This window comes from Schistocerca americana, chromosome 1 (genome assembly GCF_021461395.2).
Source record: "Schistocerca americana isolate TAMUIC-IGC-003095 chromosome 1, iqSchAmer2.1, whole genome shotgun sequence".
NCBI lineage: Eukaryota > Metazoa > Arthropoda > Insecta > Orthoptera > Acrididae > Schistocerca > Schistocerca americana.
In genome coordinates, this window is record NC_060119.1 from 1135064931 (window position 1) to 1135087401 (window position 22471).

The following is a 22471-nucleotide window of genomic DNA, read 5'->3' on the forward strand; positions in this document are numbered from 1 at the left end:
TCTTGAGTACCAAACATTGTGATTTATCATATGAACTATTTGATATCCTAGTGTGTTGCCAACTACATTTCATGCCACTGGACATTTGCCATTAACTAGAATGTTATCTGTTTATTACAATGATTCATACATATTAACATGTGGAAAACACTCCTTATCAAGTTTTTCTGAAGTCAATAATTTGATTAAGGATATCCATGAAAATGTAATCTCTTCAAATAATGAGCTAAATTTCATTGAAGCAGTAAATAGAATTAAGTCCTTCGATTCCTCCAGTAATGTTAATGCTTACTTGATTGTCATTATTGTGTTTTATATTGCTTTTATTAATTCGTCTTTTGTCAACAGCATTTGTCATGTGTGAAATTGTCATCTTGAAGGCACACTTCTCTGTACCGAATGTTACTGTGTCTGCAAATGAAATACATGTTACAATGCTTTCTGATGCCACAAATGGCGAAATGGATCCATAACGCCCAGCAGGCCATTTTGAGCCACCTATGGTTGCTCTTTTTCTCTGGGGAAAGTGATGTAAGGGTGTACGGATTGCGCGCAGATTACGGTGCGTTAACACGCACTCCCCAGCCGACCTGTCTGGAATGCTGACAATTTGCTTGGTCAGTAGACGTGCGTCCAGCCGCACTGCGATGGGGAGTTCGCGACTGGCCGCCGTCCGCAGCGGGCAGTATTAACTAGCGCGGCCTCGGGCGCCAATATGTCTCTTTCCTTAGCTCACCATGGAGCCTTTCGATACGACCGTAATTAGCCGATGTTAGGATGTCAGACACAGTGATGATGGGTGCGCGTAGCGTGCGTGTTTTATAATCCGCCTTTGTTAATAAAACTGTTTAAACTTACTTCTCGTGTTCGCGTATTGCCGTACCTCAAGAACCCACTGCTTACAAATCCTGACAAAATAGTCGTGTAATCATCATCCGGGGCAACAACAGAAACTACCCTCATATTATTCGTTTTATATTTCATAAAGCTGAAGCATCAGTTTTTTCATTTGTTATGTCAAACTGTAACCAGAATTACTAAAACGAAAACAGTGTTACGAGCTGCCACCACATCCTGTGAAAAATTGGTTTGTTAACGTTACATTTCGGTGCTAGTCCAGTGCAAATTTTTTTTGGCCTGTCTCCCTCAATACCCCTTCAAGATTTATAGGTTTTCTTTGCGTCTACTGTTTGGCTTTTAATAGTTCAAGTGCCTTATTTGTAATGGGTTAGCTCGTGAAACATAAATATTAACCACTGGTGATTGTTAAACCGCAAAGACACATTTAAACAAACAACGAGTAGTGTCTGTAGGTTTTGGTCCATAAATATGAAACGCTACAAATGCCTGACAACACACAAATAAATTCTACTTACTGATCAATCTGTTTCTATCCATAGTACTTTTTTCTCTTCAAGTTGCGTCCATATTGCAATCTGCTTCGTTGTAAAATATTAAATACCTTACCGCTATGTATAAAAATCACCTTTATAAGTGTAGTAGAGGGCAAGTAATTCAGTAGGCTCGTGGCTCACGTCGTATAATTCAGACTGGTGTCTCGCTGCTTCAATTAATTTTTCGCTATTTATTATGTATTTCAACAATAGAAACAATGAAACGAAACAATTCATAACAAATAATGAACAAAAAAAACAACTAATATCGACAAAGAAAACCACAAGAAACGAAACACGTAGATCAGCGCACGATCGAGTATCGGGCGCAAATGAGCTTGCGGATCACGTGATCAACAACGGACGGATGACGTCAGCTTCCAAAACTTTCTTCCCGAGAAACATGAAGGTGCCGTGACGTGACGGCTAGTGTGGATGCCGCCATTTGAAATGCATTGCAGAATGTCCTGACCTGACTTGACGTGACGTGACACGACGTGATGTGACTCTGAGTGGTGTCATAAAAACAGAATGACAAAATTATGGGCATAGAGGCAAGCCAATCGATGTGTCAAAGTACATTGGCCATTTATAAATGGAATCGATCGCTTAAGTGAAAATAATATAATAATTCTTAAATTGGCGACAAACTTTGTTTTGCTTTAGTAATCTCTTCTACAGACGAGGATGTTTGATACTAATATCTTTCTTAAATTAGCGACGAACTTTGTTTTGCTTTAGTAATCTCTGCTACAGACCCCGAAGTTTGATATTAATATCTTTGGCAACTTTCAACTGTGGAATGGTGTCCCTCCATTTATGTTTCGTATGTGATGGAAATATTCTACTAGAAACTAAGTGAAATGGCTTCTAGTGGGCCGAGGTTAAACGCTGCTCCTGGCGGCGACGGTTTGGGAATCCACAAAGAAGTAGCTTTTAATGAATTTTATACTGAGGTACGTAGTTGTGTGATTTACTGTTTACGTTGTTGGTTGTGAAACAGGAGTGCATAGGGACAAGTATCCGTAATGAACTAGTATATGTATAAGTTTAGAAAAAAAAGTTGCGTGGAATTTTGCTATATCCACACAGTATTGAGGCAATGAGAGACAACAACAGGACTTTGTGAGGATATATTTTGTTATATGATGATTTTCTAGGGTGTCAAATTTTAGATTAAGTGTACCATTGTTACTGAATGACGTTCGCATTGGTTGTAAACGGATCTTGGTCACGTAATATATAACACACGGATTTCGGGCACAAACAGAAAAAACTAAAAACTTTGTAACTAAAATAGAGTTTTGTTTTAATTATCAAGTGAGTGACAAATTATGTTTGTGGGGAAACTGTGAAGTTGGCCAAAGTTGCTGAATCTCTGTCCAGCGACTAGTATATGTGGTATTGTCGGCAGGACAACGCATGGTGTTCTGTCTGGAAGTGTTCATGGCTTGGGAAATCTAGGCTTGATTTTCGGGATTGTGTTGAAACATTTTTTTGTATTGCTAAATTTGTCTGCTGTTTGGTTGGTAAATTTGCTTTTTTTTAGTAATGTGTATGGTGTGTGCTTGTGTACATAATTGTGTGGTCCTTGTATATTGAAATTGGTGGGGGTGTAAATTTTTATGAATGTTTTGCTTGTGTTGTTAGTAATTGCATTGGATTGTGTGTAGGTATGGTGGAGGTTATTTTATTTTCATTGGTGAGATTGTTATTGATGCTCATTATATGAGCAAGTTTCTCTGTTCTACTGTGGACAGGTCATTTGAAGTTGATACTGCCTTTAGTTAGTTTTCATGAGTTTTTGCTGTCTTGGTTTGGCTTGTTGATAGTTTGTAGAAGTTTTAGAATTTTTTTGTCTCTCGAGTTGAGCCATATAGCACAATTGTGGTTGCTGGTACCCTGTTCTGTTAGTTTGCATGATTTTTTTTCTCTAGATGCATTGTGGAATTTCTTTTGGGATTTGAGTGTCAATTTTTCATGATACTCTATTTCTGTCGTTTCAATTTGCCTGTTTTCGTATTCATATTGTTAGATTTTAGTTTGTCCCCAACCAGTACCTTCACTTTCATGCAGTAGTCGTGTTAGCTTCAGTATTTTATTATAAAGAATTTTTGCAATTTTTTACTTGTAGGTTTTATTTTTGCACCTTGATATTTTTTAAGGTTGCAGGTTACCATCATGAAATCATGTTTGTGTTGTATATTTGGGCTCAGCTTATCAGGGGTCAGAACTGACAATTGGTATCTGTAGTGTCGGTTTATCCTTAATATGTACTTAAAGACCAAGCGAAGAACTATTACATTGACAGCAGTAATCGTATGGTTCTTGCACTACATAAGATTTCGAGAAGCTGTGATGCGCTGTGGTGTTAATAGAGTATGGAGTTCATGGAAGGACACAGCAGTGTCTTCACGGCCCAGAAGTCTTCAGCAGGTGTCTGTAGTATGTGTGGTAATGAAGAATGAAATTGTTTAATGTAAAAAGTTATCTGGAACAAATAGTAATTTAAGGAACATTGTACAGGAGGGACATACAAATGAAGCAGTGCTGCTGTTAAGATGCTGATGCTCCTCTGTCTGGCCATTCTGATTTGGGTTTTCACAGTTTTGCTAGATCATGAGGCCAATGCCAAGATGGTTCCTTAAGCTCATGGGTGGCCAACTGTACTAGCTTCATAATGCGTGTTATTTTTTGTTAGATAATCCCAGGATGAATAAAGATAAGCAACAGTAAATAAATGTGGTGTTTTGGTAACTTGAAAGATCTCTCATATGATTCTGAAAGCTTCAAAAAGGAAGTGTATACAGATAATTTGCTATCATCTGGCATTGATGTAAACCAAATCTGACAGTTCAGTAGCAGATACCAGGGTGTCTGACTTTATGGGTTTTTAGGACAAAATCTTTGAATTTTGTGGGAAGACTTTGATTGGATTGTGATCCAAGTTTTGAATACATAGAGCTCAGAGATGAGACGGTCAGTCATTTGAGACTACATAAAGTGGCTCAAAAATATGAAACTGATTTTTTATTTTACACTCATTATTGAAGTGTTTGGACTATGCAAAAAATCGGCCAGATCTCTACACTGAATCCAGGTTTTAATGCAGCCGGAGTATCATTTTAAATGCAGGTCTTTTAAATCTTAAGACTGCAGCTGCATTTGATATCCTATTGGAGAAAGCCAGTGTGTGTTTGAAGAATCTAAATCTGAAAGGCCCAAATATGTCACAGCCAAGAAAAATACCTATGAGAATGAAATGTCATCTGTTGCTAAGAAGTGTCCCACGAATGAAGATTTATGAAAGATATGTTTGAAATTCTTGTTCTTCTGAATCAGACTGATCCATGGTCTAACAAAGATAACCTAAGGCAACTATCCCATCTTGAATATACTAATTACATCCTCCCAGACATTTAGAATAGTTACTTGGAGTACAAACAGCATACTTTAACCTTGACGGGCTTTGAGCGCAAACCGAAATACTCAAACCATTATGAATGGGGCACCACCATGTAGGGTAGCCTCAATCATACAACTTATTGCTGAATGTGGTAGGGTTAAAGAACATTTCTAGGAAGCTATTTGGCTACCCAGTCTGACTGTCACTTCCAGTATTGTCAGCATCTCTAAGAGATTACTCGGTGCTCTACAACTACTTAAAACTACTGCAAATCAACAATGACAGTCAAGACTCATCCATCCACTCTTATGTCAAGCAAGACAAGGCTGGGAAAATCATTTTTATGGATGACATTAAAGAATTGTTTTCAAAATGTTGGAAAGAGAAACTGTTTGTCTACCAAATGTAAATGGAATGAAGCTCACAGGTCAAAAACACTCCCAGCTGTACCATGGTTCCTTATGGTTTCACATACTGAAGATGGTCAGACGTTTGCTACAGTAAATCTGTTTGTTATCCAGAATGGTGTTGATGCAGTTGCTGGCCCTGTGAAATCCTGCTCTAGTTTACACAATGGAACTTTTCTTTTGGACAGTACTTTTGATTCCCAAGCACAGCTGCTTGCAGCTTTGCTCCTCCACATCTATGCTGTTCATGTCGTGGCTCAGAATGCCGAATTCTTCAAATGGTGCTATTTACACTATGCTGCTCAATGGTCTGACTGAGGCAGAAATCCAAACATCTGATCAGCTGTCATTGCAGTCCATCAGGTGGTGAAAAAGGTAGATGCAGCCTTAGTGCCACATGCACCCTTTTTCTCACTTTTGATTGACTGGCACTTCCATCAAAGATCAGAGCAGGTTATGAAGTTATCACAGTCAGACCGTACATTCCGAACCTGATTCGCTGCTACCAGTGTCTTCTTTTCAACGACAATGGAAAGTCCTGTTGACACTCGGCCAAATGTGTAACCTGTGGCAGGGACACTCATGAGGGTGATTGTTCGCCACCTCCTCTTCGCTGTATCAACTGCAATGCTGACCATGCTGGTGTGTCTCAAGATTGTTCCATGTATCTTGGTAAGTAGGCTGTCCAGGCGACCCGGGTGAAGGTAAAAGTGCCTTACCCAATCACTCGCAAGCTGTTGGCTGGTTGCAACCCAGTGTTCTACCATTTGGCACTTGCTTCATCTCGCTCCACGAAGGACATGGCCACGCAGACCTGCGACCTCAAATTCATCACCATGGTGGCAAAACCATCCAGTGTCACGGTAGCATTCCCGTCTCCTCCTCCAGCTGTGCAACAGCCACCAAACTTCCGCCTCATGGGGTAACGCCACCTGCTGCACAACTGACAGGTGGAAAAGACAGAGGAAATACTCCTGCGATGACTTCCTGTGTCCCTCCAGTCAACAAACATGTCTTCCTCTGCTATCTGGTAAGGCTCCAAGAAGTCAAACAAAGGCAAATGGTCTTCTCCTTTGGCAGCTCGGAGATCCTCTTAGACCGTGACACGTGACACCCTTCCCCCGGCTGACCTCTGTGTCTCTGGTGCACACCACCAGCTTTTTCTCTGCACTGGACTTCGCAGAACGACAGAAGGAGAATGCCGATGCCTTTGTAGAGCTTATGGAGCAGGATTCTTCAGCCTCTGTGCCCTGTAGTAGTGAATCTTCAAAAGCAGCACTCGGCAGCTGCCAAGGTGACACCCCGTCATTTTTCCCTCCTCCCCATTGCTTGTCATGACTCTCCTCCAGAGGAACACGGGTGGCTTCGACCCAACAGAGGACTTACGGCTGCTCTTACAGTTGCTGCATCTGCTTGTTCTCTGCCTCCAGGAAACAAAATTGTGTCCTCACAACCGCTATGACCTCTCACGTTTTTTCCCCGTCTACATTGAATCCCCCTTCACACTCCCCACCCCTTCACCTCCTTCCTCCCAAGGATAGCATTCCATCTCATGGGGGAGTCATGCTGCTCATCCGGGATGACATTCATAGTCAACCCATCTCCTTGACTGCCCGGCTTCAAGCTGTTGCAGTCCGAATTTTCCTTCCTCACTTGACCTTTTCCATCCCTCCATCGTTTGATATCATCAGGGCAGACTTCCTCCAGATTATTGGACAGCTCCCTGACCCCTTTCTGCAACTCGGTGACTTTAATGCACACCATTCCTTAGTGTGTTCTTGCAGACCCTGTCTTAGATGGGCCCTCTTGGTTGACCTTCTCAATCACCTTAACCTCATCTGCCTTAACAAGGGAGCACCCACGTTCCTTTTACACACACACACACACACACACACACCTATTCCTATTTGGACTTATCCTTCTGCAATGCCCAGCTTGCCCATTGTCTCGAGTGATCCGTTTTCTCTGACATGTACTCGAACGATCATTTCCCGTGTGCTATCCATTTGCTGACTCCTACCCAACCTACGTACACACACCCAAATGGCAGCTTTGTAAGGCCAACTGGTGGCTTTACTCCTCCCTGCCGAGCTTCGATGAACAGAAACTTTCTTGGTCCTCCCACATGTCTTACCTGCCCACCCGCTGTACGCAATCCCTCAGTGTCCTACATGTCTGCCCCTCCCCCTCTGCGGGTCTGGGGGCTACAATAGGCCTGCGGTATTCCTGCCTGTTGTACGAAGTGACTAAAAGGAGTTTCACACTTTTCGGCGTTTATGTTATGATTCCCTGTAGGGTTTGACTTCCATTCTTCAAAATTTTCACAAAGAGCAAGCCAATTGGGCAAGGGCGCCTTACAAGGTGCATCGTGTCCATCATGCATTGAGATCTTCAGCCCACTTGCTCGTTGTCACATTGCAGTCCTGCCCATTCTCCATCTCTTGGGCGAGGGCACCTTCCTGGCTGTGTTTTCCACCAGGCACTGTGCAATCTTGATTTCTGCATTGACGATGACCATGGACTTCCTTGCATCTGATATCCAGCGCGGTAGCCAGTCTGTTGTGATGGGGCTGCCGTGTACCCTGTTGGTTGTAGCCTCCTGACCACACAGGGATTGCTCTGCTGATGCCTGCACCATTAACTCCCCACGTATGCCAAGGGATAGATGCCCATCCCCCTGGGGCATCGGGACTCCCAGCAATGGCCATCGTGCCAGCTGGCCTTTGCTGCGGCTGGGTGGCGCCCGTGGGGAGGGCCTCTGGTTGGAGTGGGTGGCATCAGGGTGGATGACACGTGATCACGAGTTCAATTCAACACACAGAAGTACGACCCCAAATCGTTCCCCTCCCTGGCCAGACCATGGGAGGAACACCAGGCTAAGGATGGCGGTGGATCTTATTTGCCCCAGTATGTTCGAGAGCTGATGGGGAATCTTTCATGACGATGAAGCCTCAGTTTTTTGTTGAATTTAGATGACAAGTTTGGGGAGGTGGAGGGCTTGTCCAAATTGAGATCTGGGTCAGTCTTGATCAAAACAGCGTCCTCTGCCCAGTCATGGGAGTTACTCACTTGTGACAAGCTGGGGTATGTTTCTGTAACCATCACACCCCATAAGAGCTTAAATATGATCCAGGGTATCATATTTCACAGAGACCTTCTTTTGCAGTCCAGCGATGCGCTGCATGCTAATTTAGAGTGGCAAGGTGTACATTTCGTCCGGCAAATCCACCGGGGTCCGAAGGATAATCAGGTTGCCACCGGTGCCTTCATCTTTGCCTTTGAGGTTGATAAATTGCCCAAGAAGGTCAAGTTGATGGTCTACCAGTGTGATGTAAAGCCCTGCATCCCTCCCCCGATCCGGTGCTTTAAATGCTGACTGCAGGATTCTCCAGAAAGAAAGGAAAATCATGGAGTACAAGACCATGGACAGACTGACCTACACTGAGGCTAAGAGGAAATTTGAACGCCTGCATCCTGTGCGTATGACATTGTTGTACGCCGCCGCTACAACACTTCTGGCACCATCAGCTCTGTCAACCCAGGTCACCTTTCAGACCGGGAAGACTACACCTGCCCCCTTGATGATGGGGGCATTTCCCTCCCTGTTGCTCCTGCACCACCTACTTCAGGAGCAACATCCCCCAACCATCGGGGACATCTGTCTCCACTTCTAAGTCAGAGAAACAGTCTTCTTCAGCTTCTCTCGCTAGGAAGGGGTCCCTTGGGTCATTCCCTCCCCAGGTTTCTTCTAGCGGGAAAGATGACACCCGCCAGTGGCTGAAGAGACCAAAAGCAGCTGGTCGTAGGGCTTCACGGTCCTCAGTCCTGGAGACTGAATCAAAGAAACCCACCCAGCTAGAGAAACCCAAGGAACAGCGCAAGAAATCGAATATGAAGACCCCCAAGAATAAGAAAATAGTGGTGGCTTCCACACCACTACTACCTACAAGCTCTGTGGCTGAGGATGGGGTGGAGATTTTGGTGTCCACTGAGGACCTAGATCTCGCCAGACCCTCAGACGCAATGGATATAGACTGCTCAGGCAATAAATCGGTGGCAGCAGGTGTCTCTGAGGCGTAAACTGCCTCATTGAATGTTCCATGCCTTCACACTCTCATGTCATCCTCCAGTGGAATTGCGGTGGTTTTTTCTACCGCCTGGCTTAGCTAATGCAACTGTTAAACTTTACACCTGCTATCTGCATTGTTCTCCAGGAAACCTGGTTCCCAGCAATGCGGACCCCTGCCCTCCGTGGCTATAAGGGATATTACAGCAACCATAGCGACTATAATCAAGTGTCAGGTGGAGTTTGCCTTTGTCCTAAACTCGGTCTGTAGTGAACATGTGCCCCTTCAAACTCTTCTTGAAGCTGTGGCTGACAGAATAAGGACGGCACAGGAAATAACTGTTTGCAATGTATGTCTTCCTCCAGATGGTGCAATAGCCCTGAATGCATTAGCTGGACTGATTGATCAACTCCCTAAACCTTTCCTACTTTTGGGAGATTTTAATGCCCATAACTCCGTGTGGGGTGGCACTGTGCTTACTGCCAGGGGCAGAGATGTTGAAACTTTACTGTCGCAATTCGACCTCTGCCTCTTAAATACTGGGGCTGCCACACATTTCAGTGTGGCTCATGGTACTTACTCGGCCATTGATTTATCAATTTGCAGCCCAGGACTTCTCCCATCTATCCACTGAAGAGCACATGACGACCTGTGTGGTAGTGATCACTTCCCCATCTACCTATCACTGCCCCAGTGTCAGGCACACGGATGCCTGCCCAGATGGGCTTTGAACAAGGTGGCCTGGGGAACTTTCACCTCTGCTGTCACCGCTCAATCTCCCCCACATGGTAACATCGATGTGATGGTTCAGCAGGTGACTAGCACAATTGTTCCTGCGGCAGAAAACGCTATCCCTTACTGTTTAGGGTGCCCAAAGTGTAAGGCAGTCCCTTGGTGGTCACCGGAAGTCTCTGAAGCAATTGAGGAGCGTCGGCGAACACTACAGCGGCATAAGCGACACCCTTCCCTGGAGCACCTCATAGTCTTTAAACGGCTCCATGCCCATGTTCGCTACCTTATCAAACAATGGAAGAAGGAGGGTTGGGAGAGATACGTCTTCACCTTTGGGTGCCACACGTCACCTTCCCGTCTGGGCAAAGATCAAATGTCTTTTCGGGTACCAGGCCCCAACAGCTGTCCCCGGTGTTACCATAAATAGCGAGTTATGTACCTTCACAAACGTGATTGCCGAGCACTTTGCCCAATTCTCTGCGTTGGAGAATTACCCCCAATCCTTTCGCACACTCAAACGTCCTCTCATTCACTACACGCTGCAGTGAATCCTATAATGCCCCATTTACAGAGTTAGCTCCTCAGTGCCCTTGCACGTTGCCCCGACACAGTTCCTGGGCCTGATCGCATCCACAGCCACATGATTAAACATCTCTCATGTCATTACAAGCAACAACTTCTCGTCATCTTCAACCGAATCTGGTGTGATGGTGTCTTTCCATCGTAGTGGTGGGAGGGCACCATCACTCAGGTGCTCGAACCCGGTAAAAACCTGCTTGATGTGGATAGCTGTCGGCCTATCAGCCTCACCAATATTCTTTGCAAGCTGCTGGAACGTATGGTATGTCGGCGGTTGGGTCGGGTCGGGTCGGGTCCTGGAGTCGCATGGCTTGCTGGCTCCATGTCAGGGTTGCTCCCGCTGGGGTAGCTCTACCACTGATAGTCTTGTGTCCATTGAGTCCTCTATTCGAACAGCCTTTTCCAGACGGCAACGCTTTATTGCCGTCTTTTTTGACTTGCATAAAGCATACCACACGACTTGGCGACATCACATCATATCCTTGCTACATAGTATAAGTGGTGTCTCCAGGGACCACTCCCAATTTTTATCGAGACTTCCTGTCGCTCCGTGCTTTCCGTGGCCAAGTTGGTGACTCCCGTAGTTCGATCCATATCCAGGAGAATGGAGTCCTGCAGGGCTCTGTATTGAGTGCCTCTCTATTTTTAGTGGCCAATAACGGTCTAGCAGCAACTGTCGGGCCTCCGTCTCACCTTCTCTGTATGCAGACGGCTTCTGCATTTCGTACTGCTGCTCCAGTACTGTTGTTGCTGAACTCTGCCTCCAGGGAGCCATCCACAAGGCACAGTCATGGGCTCTAGCCCACAGCTTCCAATTTTCAGCCGCAAAGTTGTGTGTCATACGCTTCTGTAGGTGTCGTGCCATTCATCTGGAACCCGCACTTTACCTTAATGATGATACACTCACTGTAGTGGAGACATATCAATTCCTAGGACTGGTTTTTGATGCTCGATTGACTTGGCTCCCTCGTCTTCATCAGGTTAAGCAGAAGTGCTGGCAGCACTTCAATGCACTCCATTGCCTGAGCAACACCAATTGGGATGCAGATCGCAGTACGCTGCTACAGCTCTACAGAGCCCTTGTCCATTCCTAAATTGACTACGGGAGAGTGTGGTTTATGGTTCGGCAGCACCTTCAGCGTTGCATTTACTCGACCCTGTGCACCACTGTGGGGTTCAATTAGTGACAGGAGCTTTTAGGATGACCAGCGTACTGGTGGAGGCTTGTCCCTCCACTGCAGATCAGACGTGCGCGACTGCTCTCCAGTTATGCAGCACACATTCATAGTTCCCTGAGCATCCGAATTACCGTCTCTGTTTCCTGCCCGCGGCAGTCCATCTCCCGCATTGGCAGCCCAGATCGGGGCTAACGATTGCGGTTCGCGTGTGGCCCCTTCTCTCCGAACTGGAGTCCTTCCTTTTACCACCTCTACTTGGGGTCCATTCACGTACGCCTCCACGGTGTACACCTCAGCCGCAGCTTCGTCTGGACCTTTTGCATGGCCCTAAGGACTTTGTTAACCCCACCGCATTCCGATGTCACTTCCTCTTGATTCTTGACATGTTCTGGGGCTCTGAAGTGGTTTACACCGACAGCTCAATGGCTGATGATCACGTAGGCTTCAATTATGTTCATGGAGGACGTATTCAGCAGCACTCTTGCCAGTTGGCTGCAGTGTTTTCACTGCAGTGCTGGCGGCTATATCTCGTGCTCTTGAGTACATCCGCATTGAGCAGCCTACAAGCTATCGACCAGTGCTACCCTCGCCACGCTCTGGTAGAGTCCATTCAGGAGTCCATCTATGCCCTGGAACAGTCCCGCCGTTCCGTGGTATGTGTGTGGATCCCAGGACACTTCGGAATCCCCAACAATGAACTTGCTGGCCAAACAGGCAACGTGGAAACTGTTTCTGGAGATAGGCATCTCCGAAGCTGACCTGCATTCGTCTTACACCACAGGGTTTTCCGGCTTTGGGAGATGGAATGGCATAACAGTACGCACAACAAACTGCATGTCATTAAGGAGACTGTGAATGTGTGGAAGTCTTCCATTCAGGCCTCTTGCAGGGAATCAGTTGTTCTCTACTGGCTCCGCATTGGCGATACATGGCTAACGCATGGTTACCTATTCCGTCGCGAGGACCCACCTCCCAAATGACAGTCGTACAACTCTTGCTGGACTGCCCACTTTTAGCCACTCTGTGGCAGACTTTTAACTTTCCCAGCACACTGTCCTCGGTGTTGAGCGACAGTGCCTCCACAGCAGCGTTAGTTTTACGTTTTACCTGTGAGAGTGGGTTTTATACTTCTATGTAGGTTTTAGTGCATGTCCTTTGTCCCTCTGTGTCCTCCACCCTAGTGCTTTTAGGGTGGAGGTTTCAATGTGTTGCAGAGTGGCTGGCTTTCCCTTTTTACTCGTGGTTGGCCAGCCACTGTAATCTGCTTTCGTGTTTTACTCTAGTCTGTTTCTAGTGTGTCTGTTGTTTTCTTGTCGTCTTTTGTTCCTTTTAATGCCTTACCTTCGTTCTTGTAGCTTTTCCTTTCTTTCCATTTTGTGTTATATGCTTCATCCATTTTATTCTCACACTTGTTGTGGCATTGTTTTATTAGGAACAAGGGACTGATGACCTCGTAGTTTGGTCCCTTCTCCCACCTTTAAACCAACCAACCAACCAACCAATCCTACATGTCCTCAGTGGTACTTCCTGGGAAGTGGATCGGGCAACCCTCCTCCATTTGTACCAGTCCCTTGTCCGCTCGAAACTAGACTATGGGTGTTAATTTATGCAATTGCACGTCTGTCCATCTTAATGCCGCTCAATACAATCCACCACCATGGCATCCATTTGGCCACCAGCACCTTTTACACTATCCGGTTGAGAGTCTGTATGCAGAAGCTGCAGAACTACCACTGCCATACTGCCGTGACTTCCTCCTCAGCAGATATGCAAGCTGTTCGTCTGCCATGCCTGGGCACCCTTTCTATGCCTCCTTCTTAATTGACTCCTTTGGTCGCCAGTATGGGGCACATCCCTCTTCTCTGTTACCTCGTGGAGCTCGTTTTCGGCTCTTACTCCAGCAGCTTAACTTCATGCTAACTGCCACTTTCCTAATGTGTTTGAACCCTTCACAACCTTGGCCTCATACAATGGCCCATGTTCACCTCGTCCTTCATTCACTTGCTAAGGACACTACTCCAACTTCGCTCTATCGCCATATAAGTTTCAAGACCTGCGCAATAGTACTTTTACATACCCCAATTGCTCTGACTGACTTTGGTGTCTGGTGTGCTTTTGTCATTGGCACTGATGTTTTTCGGTGTCTGCTTCCAGAACACTGCTCACTATTTACAGCAGAACTCTTCACCCTGTATCAGGCACACAGTACATCCAGAAACACGGGCTTTTCAATTGTCATCTGCTCAGACTTTCTGTGCCCTTCAGAGCCTCTGTGTGCTGTACACTGTCCATCCCTTAACACAATGGGTCCAGTAAAGTTGTCACTTGCTCATTCTTGATGGAGTCACTGTGATGTTTAAGTGGGTTCCTGGTCATGTTGGTCTGACAGGAAAAGAGGCTGTTGATGATGCTGCTGCCAAGGCTGTAGTCCTGGTACCTCGGCCAACTAGTTCTTCCAGTCCCTCTCTGCATTTCCGTCTGTCAGCAGGTGCTGTCACTTTGGCATCACCACTGGTCTACTGTTCATAGGAACAAGCTGTGGGAAATCAAACCTATTCCATCGGCTTGGACAACCTCTTCTCAGCCCTCTCACTGTGAGTAGATCATTTTAGGTGGGTTGCATATTGGGCACTGTCTTTTTAGCCATTGCCATTTAAGTGTTGCTCCCCCACCACTTTGTGAGTCCCCTCAACCTTTGATGGTTCACCACTTTCTGACTGAATGCCCTTTTTTAACTACTTACTTTCCGGTTTATGTTTACCGTCTGAGTTATCGGCCATTTAGTGAATGATGTGCAGGCTGTTGACTGCGTTTCACTTCTTAATCTGTCGTAGCAATATGGCAAGAGACATTCAATCTTTAGTTCAGAACATCTGTGTCTCAGTGGCGTATTTTATGAACCTTTTTCCAAGTAAGTTTTTCGCTGTCTTTCCTTCCATCGATTTTAATGTGTAGTCACTTTCAACTGCTTTTTTGTCTTTGTTTTCTATGGTTCTGACATGTGTGTATGACCCTAGTCGTTTCTGTACCCTAAAAAAAAAAAAAAAGACCAGAGTAATAGAGAACTTTGAGTGTTAATTAGTTTATTTCTCAGAGATGTAGTTGGGGAACTTTGACCAGTCTGTGATATCTTGTCAACAACAAAAGATATAGGGGAATCAAACTTCATAAAAAAGTAAAGACCTGCCCATTAATGGTGTTTATTTTTATTACAACCTTTTTTTTACAAGCGATTGAAAAAAAGACGCTCAGTGGGGAAGATGCAGCTTTGGCCAATTCAGCACATATAGCTGATAGAAATGCTTGACTCAGACATCAAAGACCATACCTCTGGGTAAACAAGTGTTAACTCTCTTCCAGGTTGCTTCCAGTTGAAGAAATAAGATAAGATTAAAGCATTTTGTGGGAATGTTTTTGGCAATGTGAGAACTTTGGTTGAAATCGTGAAAACGAAAAAGTTCCCGGATGAATCTAATCATTCCTGGTTAACAAAAACCGTTTCTTCACTATTTTTTCTAAAGTTGAGTGGCCCACTGCTGACTCATTCTGATACTTCAAAATACATGGAATCTTGGTCACTTTGTGGACAGCACTCTGCTGTGGACACCAACCACACAAAGTGGGAGGGGCAGAAGAAATATACAGTGGGAACCTTTCAGAGCTTTGGGCAATTTTATAAACACTAAGTTACAACAGCTAAGATTTTCCCTTTTTGAGTATATTATAGTTCAAATTAACACCTGCTCCTGTTACTGTAATTTCTTTTTCTAAAAAATCATAAACTCAGAAATAATATTTTTCTTAATTAAACATCTAATAAAAGATTGTTGATGTACATCGGAACTTCTGTAGCAGTACAAATGTAGTATTGACAGTTTTAAAATGTTCATTAGGACACTAAAGATGTAACCATAGATTGTTTCATTAAAACCTGGCTACATGAACAATGTCTCTACAATTGGAGGCAATGGTGATCCTGCAATTGAAACACAGCAAGGATCTCCCTAGATACGGATGTACAAAACGCAAAGTTGCTTCTAGTGTGGATTTTGACAGTATCACTCCTCTTGATAATCTGATTTTACCACAGGTGGCCATATGAGAATTTTTCCTACATCGAATTCACTATGTTGGTGTACTGTTTGACCAGGAACAGAAGATACTATTTGTCTTCACAAATGTGGGCTGACAAGTGCATTGCCTCAATTCTTGTTCAGTCCATCCTGGGGAGCATTACTCCTACAATTAAGTCAGTAATGCCCCATCAGACCTATGAGATTTTAGTGTGTTAAGAGTTAGTCAGTCCAAATACATCATCATTATGTTTTAATTGCGCATGCTAATATTCAGTAAGGGCACTTAGGACCATGTTGTTTAGGACTTCATTTCAACTTTATGATAATTCCAAATAAAGAATTGATATTCAGATGTAAAATCTTTTTTGGAATGTAATTAATGCAGTGTCCACTAGTCAGTTCCTTCACACATGCCACTGACCAGCCTGCTCAAGGTTTTCTCATGTTTCACTTGTAACTTAAATGAGTTTATAATAGGTGTCAGTGTTCGTGGCTCCTGCGGTAACATCTGCAGACAGAATTCGTAATTCTGAAGTCATTAATGTTCAGAAGTAGCTGTTGGACAAATTTCCTCCGTGAAACACTTTGCAGTGGCAAGCACCATCCTGTCATCAGTCAGGTGCTGTGGTTAGGTGTGATTTTGTTCGATGAAATCACCACAGTTGCACTGCCATACATAAGCATTATTTATCTTGTTTTTGTATACGTGCGCAATCAAGATCTGTGTGGAAAGACATGAGGATGTCTAGAAGGATGGGAATTCACAGTTGAGCTGCTCACATAGATATAAACTCTAAAATAATAATGAGTGGTTACATCTTTCACAAGAAATAAGGAATGTGTTCTAAAGTAGAAAAAGAATAGAATGTTCAAGTTTCGACTGTTAATGCTTTCAGCCTGAAGGTTGGTTTGAGCAGGGCAGTGCTTTTAGACATTGTCCTATGCTGTTGGTTTCCTCTTACCTTTGAACTGACTTATTCAGCCAGTTATCTACATGTGGATACATTCTCTACAAGCTGTCATATGGTACTTGGGGATGGATACCATGAACCACTACTACACATTTCCTTTCGCATTCGACTTGCAGATAATGAGGGAAAAAACACTATCTACACATGTCTGTATGAGCCCTACTTTTTCCTATCTTTGTGGTCCTCACGTGAAATCTACGTTGGCAGCAGTAGAAATGCCCTGCAGTCAGCTTAAAATGCCAGTTCTCTAAATTTTCTCAATAGTGTTTCACAAACAGAATGGAGTCATCACTTCAGAGATTACCATTTGAGTTCTTGAAACATATCTGTAGTACCCAAGTGTCGGTCAAATCTAACGGTCCAGCTCTGAATAGCTTCAAAGTCTTCCTTTAATCCTCTGTGGTATGGATTCCAGACATTACTCAAAAATGGGTCACACTGGTGTTCTATATGTGGTCTCCTCTTTCTGTGCAACAAATGCCAAAGATTGCTGCTTACTCTGCTAGTCAGTTCAAGTATGTATATAGAGAATCTATATCTACATCCATACTCCTGCCGGGCTCAAGGTTCTTTCATGAGTTCGTGCGTGGCATACACGGGCCCTGAGCTCTTGCAGCCCATTCTTCCTTCCCAGGCTGCATTTCTTCCCCATGCTCCTCCCTCCCCCCCTCCCTGTCTCTCCTCTTACCTCCCTCCCTCCTTGTCCTTCCTCGTACCTCTCTCGGTGTTCTTACTTATGTAGACCTGGCTACCTACGTGGCTTCCTGTATTCCAATTCTAAATTTTCTCTATGTAGTGTGAGCCATTTGAGGAAGAACTCCCTCCCTAGTATCTATGGTGTGGATACCTCCCCTCTCTTCCTTTCCTTGCTGTAGTCCCCCCACCCTGCTAGGTTACAAGCACGTATGGCCTGTGTCGTGGGGCTGTTATGTATCCATTGGGCTGAGTTCCCTGTCAACACAGGGATCACACTTCTGATACGTAAGCTGTTGCATGCTCATGTTTGCCTAGGAGTGGTTGCTTGTCATCCTGAAGCATCGGAGTGGGTGGTATCAGGGCGGACACATTGTATACGAAACATATCAAGCTCTAAAAGACTGGCCATTCTTCTATGGCTGTCCCTTTGGTTGGTAATAGATTATTTAATGCTGCTTCCTATGGCCATGTGGCCCTCCTCCCACCTCCCCGCCCCTTCTTCACCACTCCCTCCCCCTCTCCCTCCCCTGGCAAGACCCTGGGAGGGGGAGGAGTGCCAGGCTCGCCAGCTTGGATGAAACACATTCACATATATCTGGTCTGCTGTAGGACAGATAGGCACACGTTCACCACAACAACACTGTAATTTTTGCTGGATAATTTTGATGACAAGGTTGGCAAAGTGGAGTCTCTCTGTAAGACGTGGTCAGGCTCATTTTTGATCAATACTACTACTGCGGCCTGAACTTGCAGCCCTTCTTGCTTGTGATTATCTTGGCAACTACCTGGTGTCCATTAATCCCCACTAGTCTTTGAGTATGGTTCGAGAAGTCATTTTTCACAGGGACCTCACTCTTCAAAACTGATGAGAAACTCAAGGCCAATCTGAAATGATGGAGCATTTGTTTTATTCGGTGTATTCAGAAAGGTTGTAGGGACAGTCACACTGACACCAGTGCCTTCATTCTGGCATTTGAGGAAGATAGCCTCCCAGAGAAGGTCAAGGTTATGTATTATCGTTGTGAGTGAAGCTGTATGTCCCAAGACCCATAAGGTGTTTTTGGTTCTTGCGTTAAAGACAAATGTTGTCATCTATGTGGTGAATGTGGACACCCACTCCATGAGAGGAGCCCTTGTGTTCCACGTCCCGTTTGTGTTACTTCTCATGACTGTCACTCTCCACACTCACCAGATGGCCCAGCTTTAAGAAGGAAAGGAAGATACAAGAGGATAAGTCCCTTAATCATTTATCTTACACTGAGGCTCATCAGAAATATGACATTTCACCTGTGCTGATGACTTCTACTATTGCATCTTTTACATCCTTTCTCCCTCTTCCTTACACCCTCCCCCCCACCGATCTCCCCCTCCCACACCTTCCCTTGGGGGTGCCGCTCACCCCCTCCAGTCCTCCTTCAGTGTCCATTGGTGATGGGGCTCCTCCTGGCACCCCTTGTCTGGGGCCTCTCATGTCAGAGGCCCCCTACCACAACTTGACCACAGGACACACAGTCTGCGCATCCCAAGGTCACCTGCTCTCTTTCAGTTCTTGATCTTGCAGAAGCATGCTCTCCCTCTGTGCCCTGTCCTCCTCAACCTACGAAAGAGGAGGGGGGACAAGTGCCCCCTTCCCCGATGCTGCCAGAGGTGCTATCTCCTCCCCCCTTGCAACCTGCATCTGACCCCTTATTTATTGATGTCATCCCATCCTCATTGGTGATGCATGGTGACCCGGCGGCATGATTGGCTCCAGCACGTTCGTTTTCCATTTGGAGACTGACTCCGTGCTTATTCAGTGGAACTGTAATGGATACTACTGTCTCCTTACAGTTTTGCAGTCTGTTATTACCTTTGCTCAGCAGCTTGTCATTTTCCAGGAATCTCATTTTACTGGTACTCACTTAATGATCCTTCATGGTTTCTGTGCTATCTATTGGAATGGGGTCAGCCCTTTGAGGGCATACGAAATATATGGATCCCCTTCATACCACATTGGAAGCATTTGCTGTCCGGGTCCACTTGGACTCTGCGGTCAGTGGTCTCCCTCTTGACAGGCCGTCTACACCTGCTGCCCTAACTGCCCTCCTTCAGTGATTCTCCCCTCCTTCCTCCTCATTCAGGATTTTAATGCCTATCGTCCGTTATGGGGCAGTGCTTTTTCATGTAGTTGGGCCTTCCCATTGACCAGTTTCTTATGGACCATGACCTGTGCCTTCCTAATGATGTTTCCTATACTCATTTTAGTGCCACATATGGCACTTTCTCTGACATTGATCTTTCGCTCACTTCCCCTCCCCGTCTTCCTTCCTTACACTGGTCATCGCATGATGACCTCTGTGGTAGTGACCACCTCCTGTTGATTCTCTCTTATTACCTTCCCACTTGCTGATGATCAGGTTACACTGCTGGGCTTTCCACTGTGCAGATAGGGCCCTATGTACTTCCCGTGTTGTGTTTACACCTTCTTTGTCAGGTTGTATTGATAAAGTCATACATGATCTGTCGTATAAAATAATATGCGCTGAAAGCATTGCCATTCCCTGCTCAACGGGCCACACTCACCACCGGCCAGCTCCTTGCAGAACAGCCATTGCCACAGCCATCCATTATGATCGTCATACCTTGCAACGTTTTAAACGGCACCCGTCCGGTGCTGGTTTTATTATCTTAAAACATCTTCGCGCCAAAGCCTGTTACTTAATCAAATGGAGCAAGTGGGTGTGTTTGGAATGCTTTGTCTCCTCTAGGTTCTTCAGTCCCTTTGTCGCAGGTGTGGGTTACACTCCACACCCTCCAAGGTTGTCAGCAGCTGTTTTCCATTCTGGGTCTTGCAGTTCTAGGTGGCCCTTGTACAGATCTATCAGTTCTTGTGGAATGCCTCATGACCCATTTTGTGATTGCATCAGCCTCCTATCTAGCCACCTTACTCCTCTGGAAACAGCAATCTGAAGCTTCTAGCTTATGTTTTACCCCTTGTCAGGTGGAATCCTACAGTCAACCTTTCACTGATTGGGAGCTTCTTATGGCCCTCTCTTCTTCCGACCATTCAACCCTTCACTCTTGATTCCAGCCATAACCAATGAATGCTTGAACACCTCAGTCCTCCATAGCATCATCTCCTCCAGGTGTTTAACCATATTTGACTCAAAGGCATTTTCCTCTCTCATGGTTCGTGCCTGTAAACTCGGCAAGTATCCATCATCTCTTGATAGTTAATGCCCAGTCAGATTGACCAAAGTCCCCAGCAAGTTTATAGAATGGATGGAGGTTTCTTGACTCAAATGGGTCCTTGAATTTTGGGACGTTTTATTTCCTTACCAGTGTGGCTTTTGGGAGCCTCAGATTGATCATCTGCTTTGATTGGAAACCGCAGTTTGGCATGCCTTTTCTCAGAGCCACCATCTTGTCGTCATTTTCTTCGATCTTTGTAAGGCCTATGACATAGCTGGGTGCCAACCGTCCTCCTTACACTCCATGAGTAGGGTCCTCGGAGCCCCCTGCCAAATTTTATTCACCAGTTCCTGTCCCACCGGTTGTTCAGACTTCAAGTTGGCACAGTTCTCAGCTCTCTGCAGATGCAGGAGAATGGTTTTCCACAGGGCTCCATATTAAGTGTCCTTTTTCTCATCACTATTAATGGACTTGGGGCTTCTGCAGGACTGCTGATCACCCCTGATCTGTAGGTAGATGTTTCTATATTTGGGCTAATTCCCACTTGGTTGCCTCTGCAGAACAGCAAATCTAGGATGCCATCTGGCGCACGTCCAGGTGGACACACTCACATGGTTTTCAGTTCTCTCCCCTTAAGTCGAGTGTGGTGCATTTCCATTCCAGTGTTATGGTCCACTCAGATCCAGAGCTCCTTCTTGACACCGACACCTGACTGTAGTCCCCCAGTTCTGTTTCTTGGGACTTTTTTTTTTTTACAACAAGCTTGCTTGGCCCCCACATCCATCATCTGAAGGTTGGCTGTTTTCGTAATTTGCTTCCTTGCCAACATCTCTTGGGGCTCGAATCATTTGATCCTTCTCCACCTTTATCGGGCATTAGTTCTTTCTCGTCAGTACTATATAACCCGGTTCACCATTGTGGTACCCATTCAGCCACTGCACTAGCCCTGTCAATAGTGTTGTGGTTGACACTGGGATCCCTCCCGTTTTGGTTCAGCAGTCCCAGCTCGTGGTTTCCTGTGGCATTGTTATCTGCTCTTCACTGTTCACCCCTCCTATTCTATTGGGATCTGTGTTGCTTCTCTCTGCTGTGACTTCCATCTGCCCTCCTTGTCCTCTCCCCCACGTTCTGTGCCAGCCATGCCCACTTGGTAGTTCCTCGGCCCTGGATTCAGATGGATCTATTCTGGTATCTGAAAGCTTCCATTGTTCCAATGGTGTCCCATTGTTTGTTGCAAACACTCTTACCGGAGTTTCAGGATACCATCGTTTTTGCACCAATGGCTCTGCATCCGTTGGTCATGTAGGATATGCCTTCATGTCTACTGTTAGCATCGAGTACCATCTCTTGCCTGCCGTGTGTAAGGTGTTGATGGTGGAATTGATGGCCATCTATTGGGCCCTCTTTTTTTGTTAAATAGTCCTCCCTCAACCATGTTTTGTTACACACAGACTGAATGAGCGGCCTTCAGGCTATTGCTCAGTGTTTTTCCTGCCACCTCTTGGTCTCTGTCATCAATGACCTTCTCACCAATCTCTGTGGATGCTGCTTGTTAGGTTGTCCTTTGAGTTCCCGGCCATGTGGGTATTAAGGGTAAAAATAATAATTTGGCTAGGTCATCCGCCACCTAACCTTCATTCTCCATGACATCTCTGGTGGTGGATTTATGGGTTTATGTCAAATCCCTTTTTACTCAATAGTGGGCCACCTCTCAGGAGGCTACCCCCCCCCCCCCCCGCCCTTCTTAACAAACTTTGTGCAATCAAAGAGACTCCCACCATGTTCTTCCCTCCA

General features: G+C 45.3%; 1 protein-coding gene across 1 annotated transcript in view; it reads left to right on the forward strand.

Moving 5' to 3' along the window:
* Positions 1-2160: 2160 nt before the first annotated feature.
* Positions 2161-22471, forward strand: part of LOC124619195 (dnaJ homolog subfamily C member 8) — a 78865-nt gene continuing 58554 nt past the window's right edge. The window contains exon 1 of the mRNA XM_047145417.1: positions 2161-2350. Coding sequence (XP_047001373.1) covers positions 2258-2350 — 93 coding nt within the window. The 5' untranslated portion in view covers positions 2161-2257. The remainder of the gene's footprint in view (positions 2351-22471) is intronic.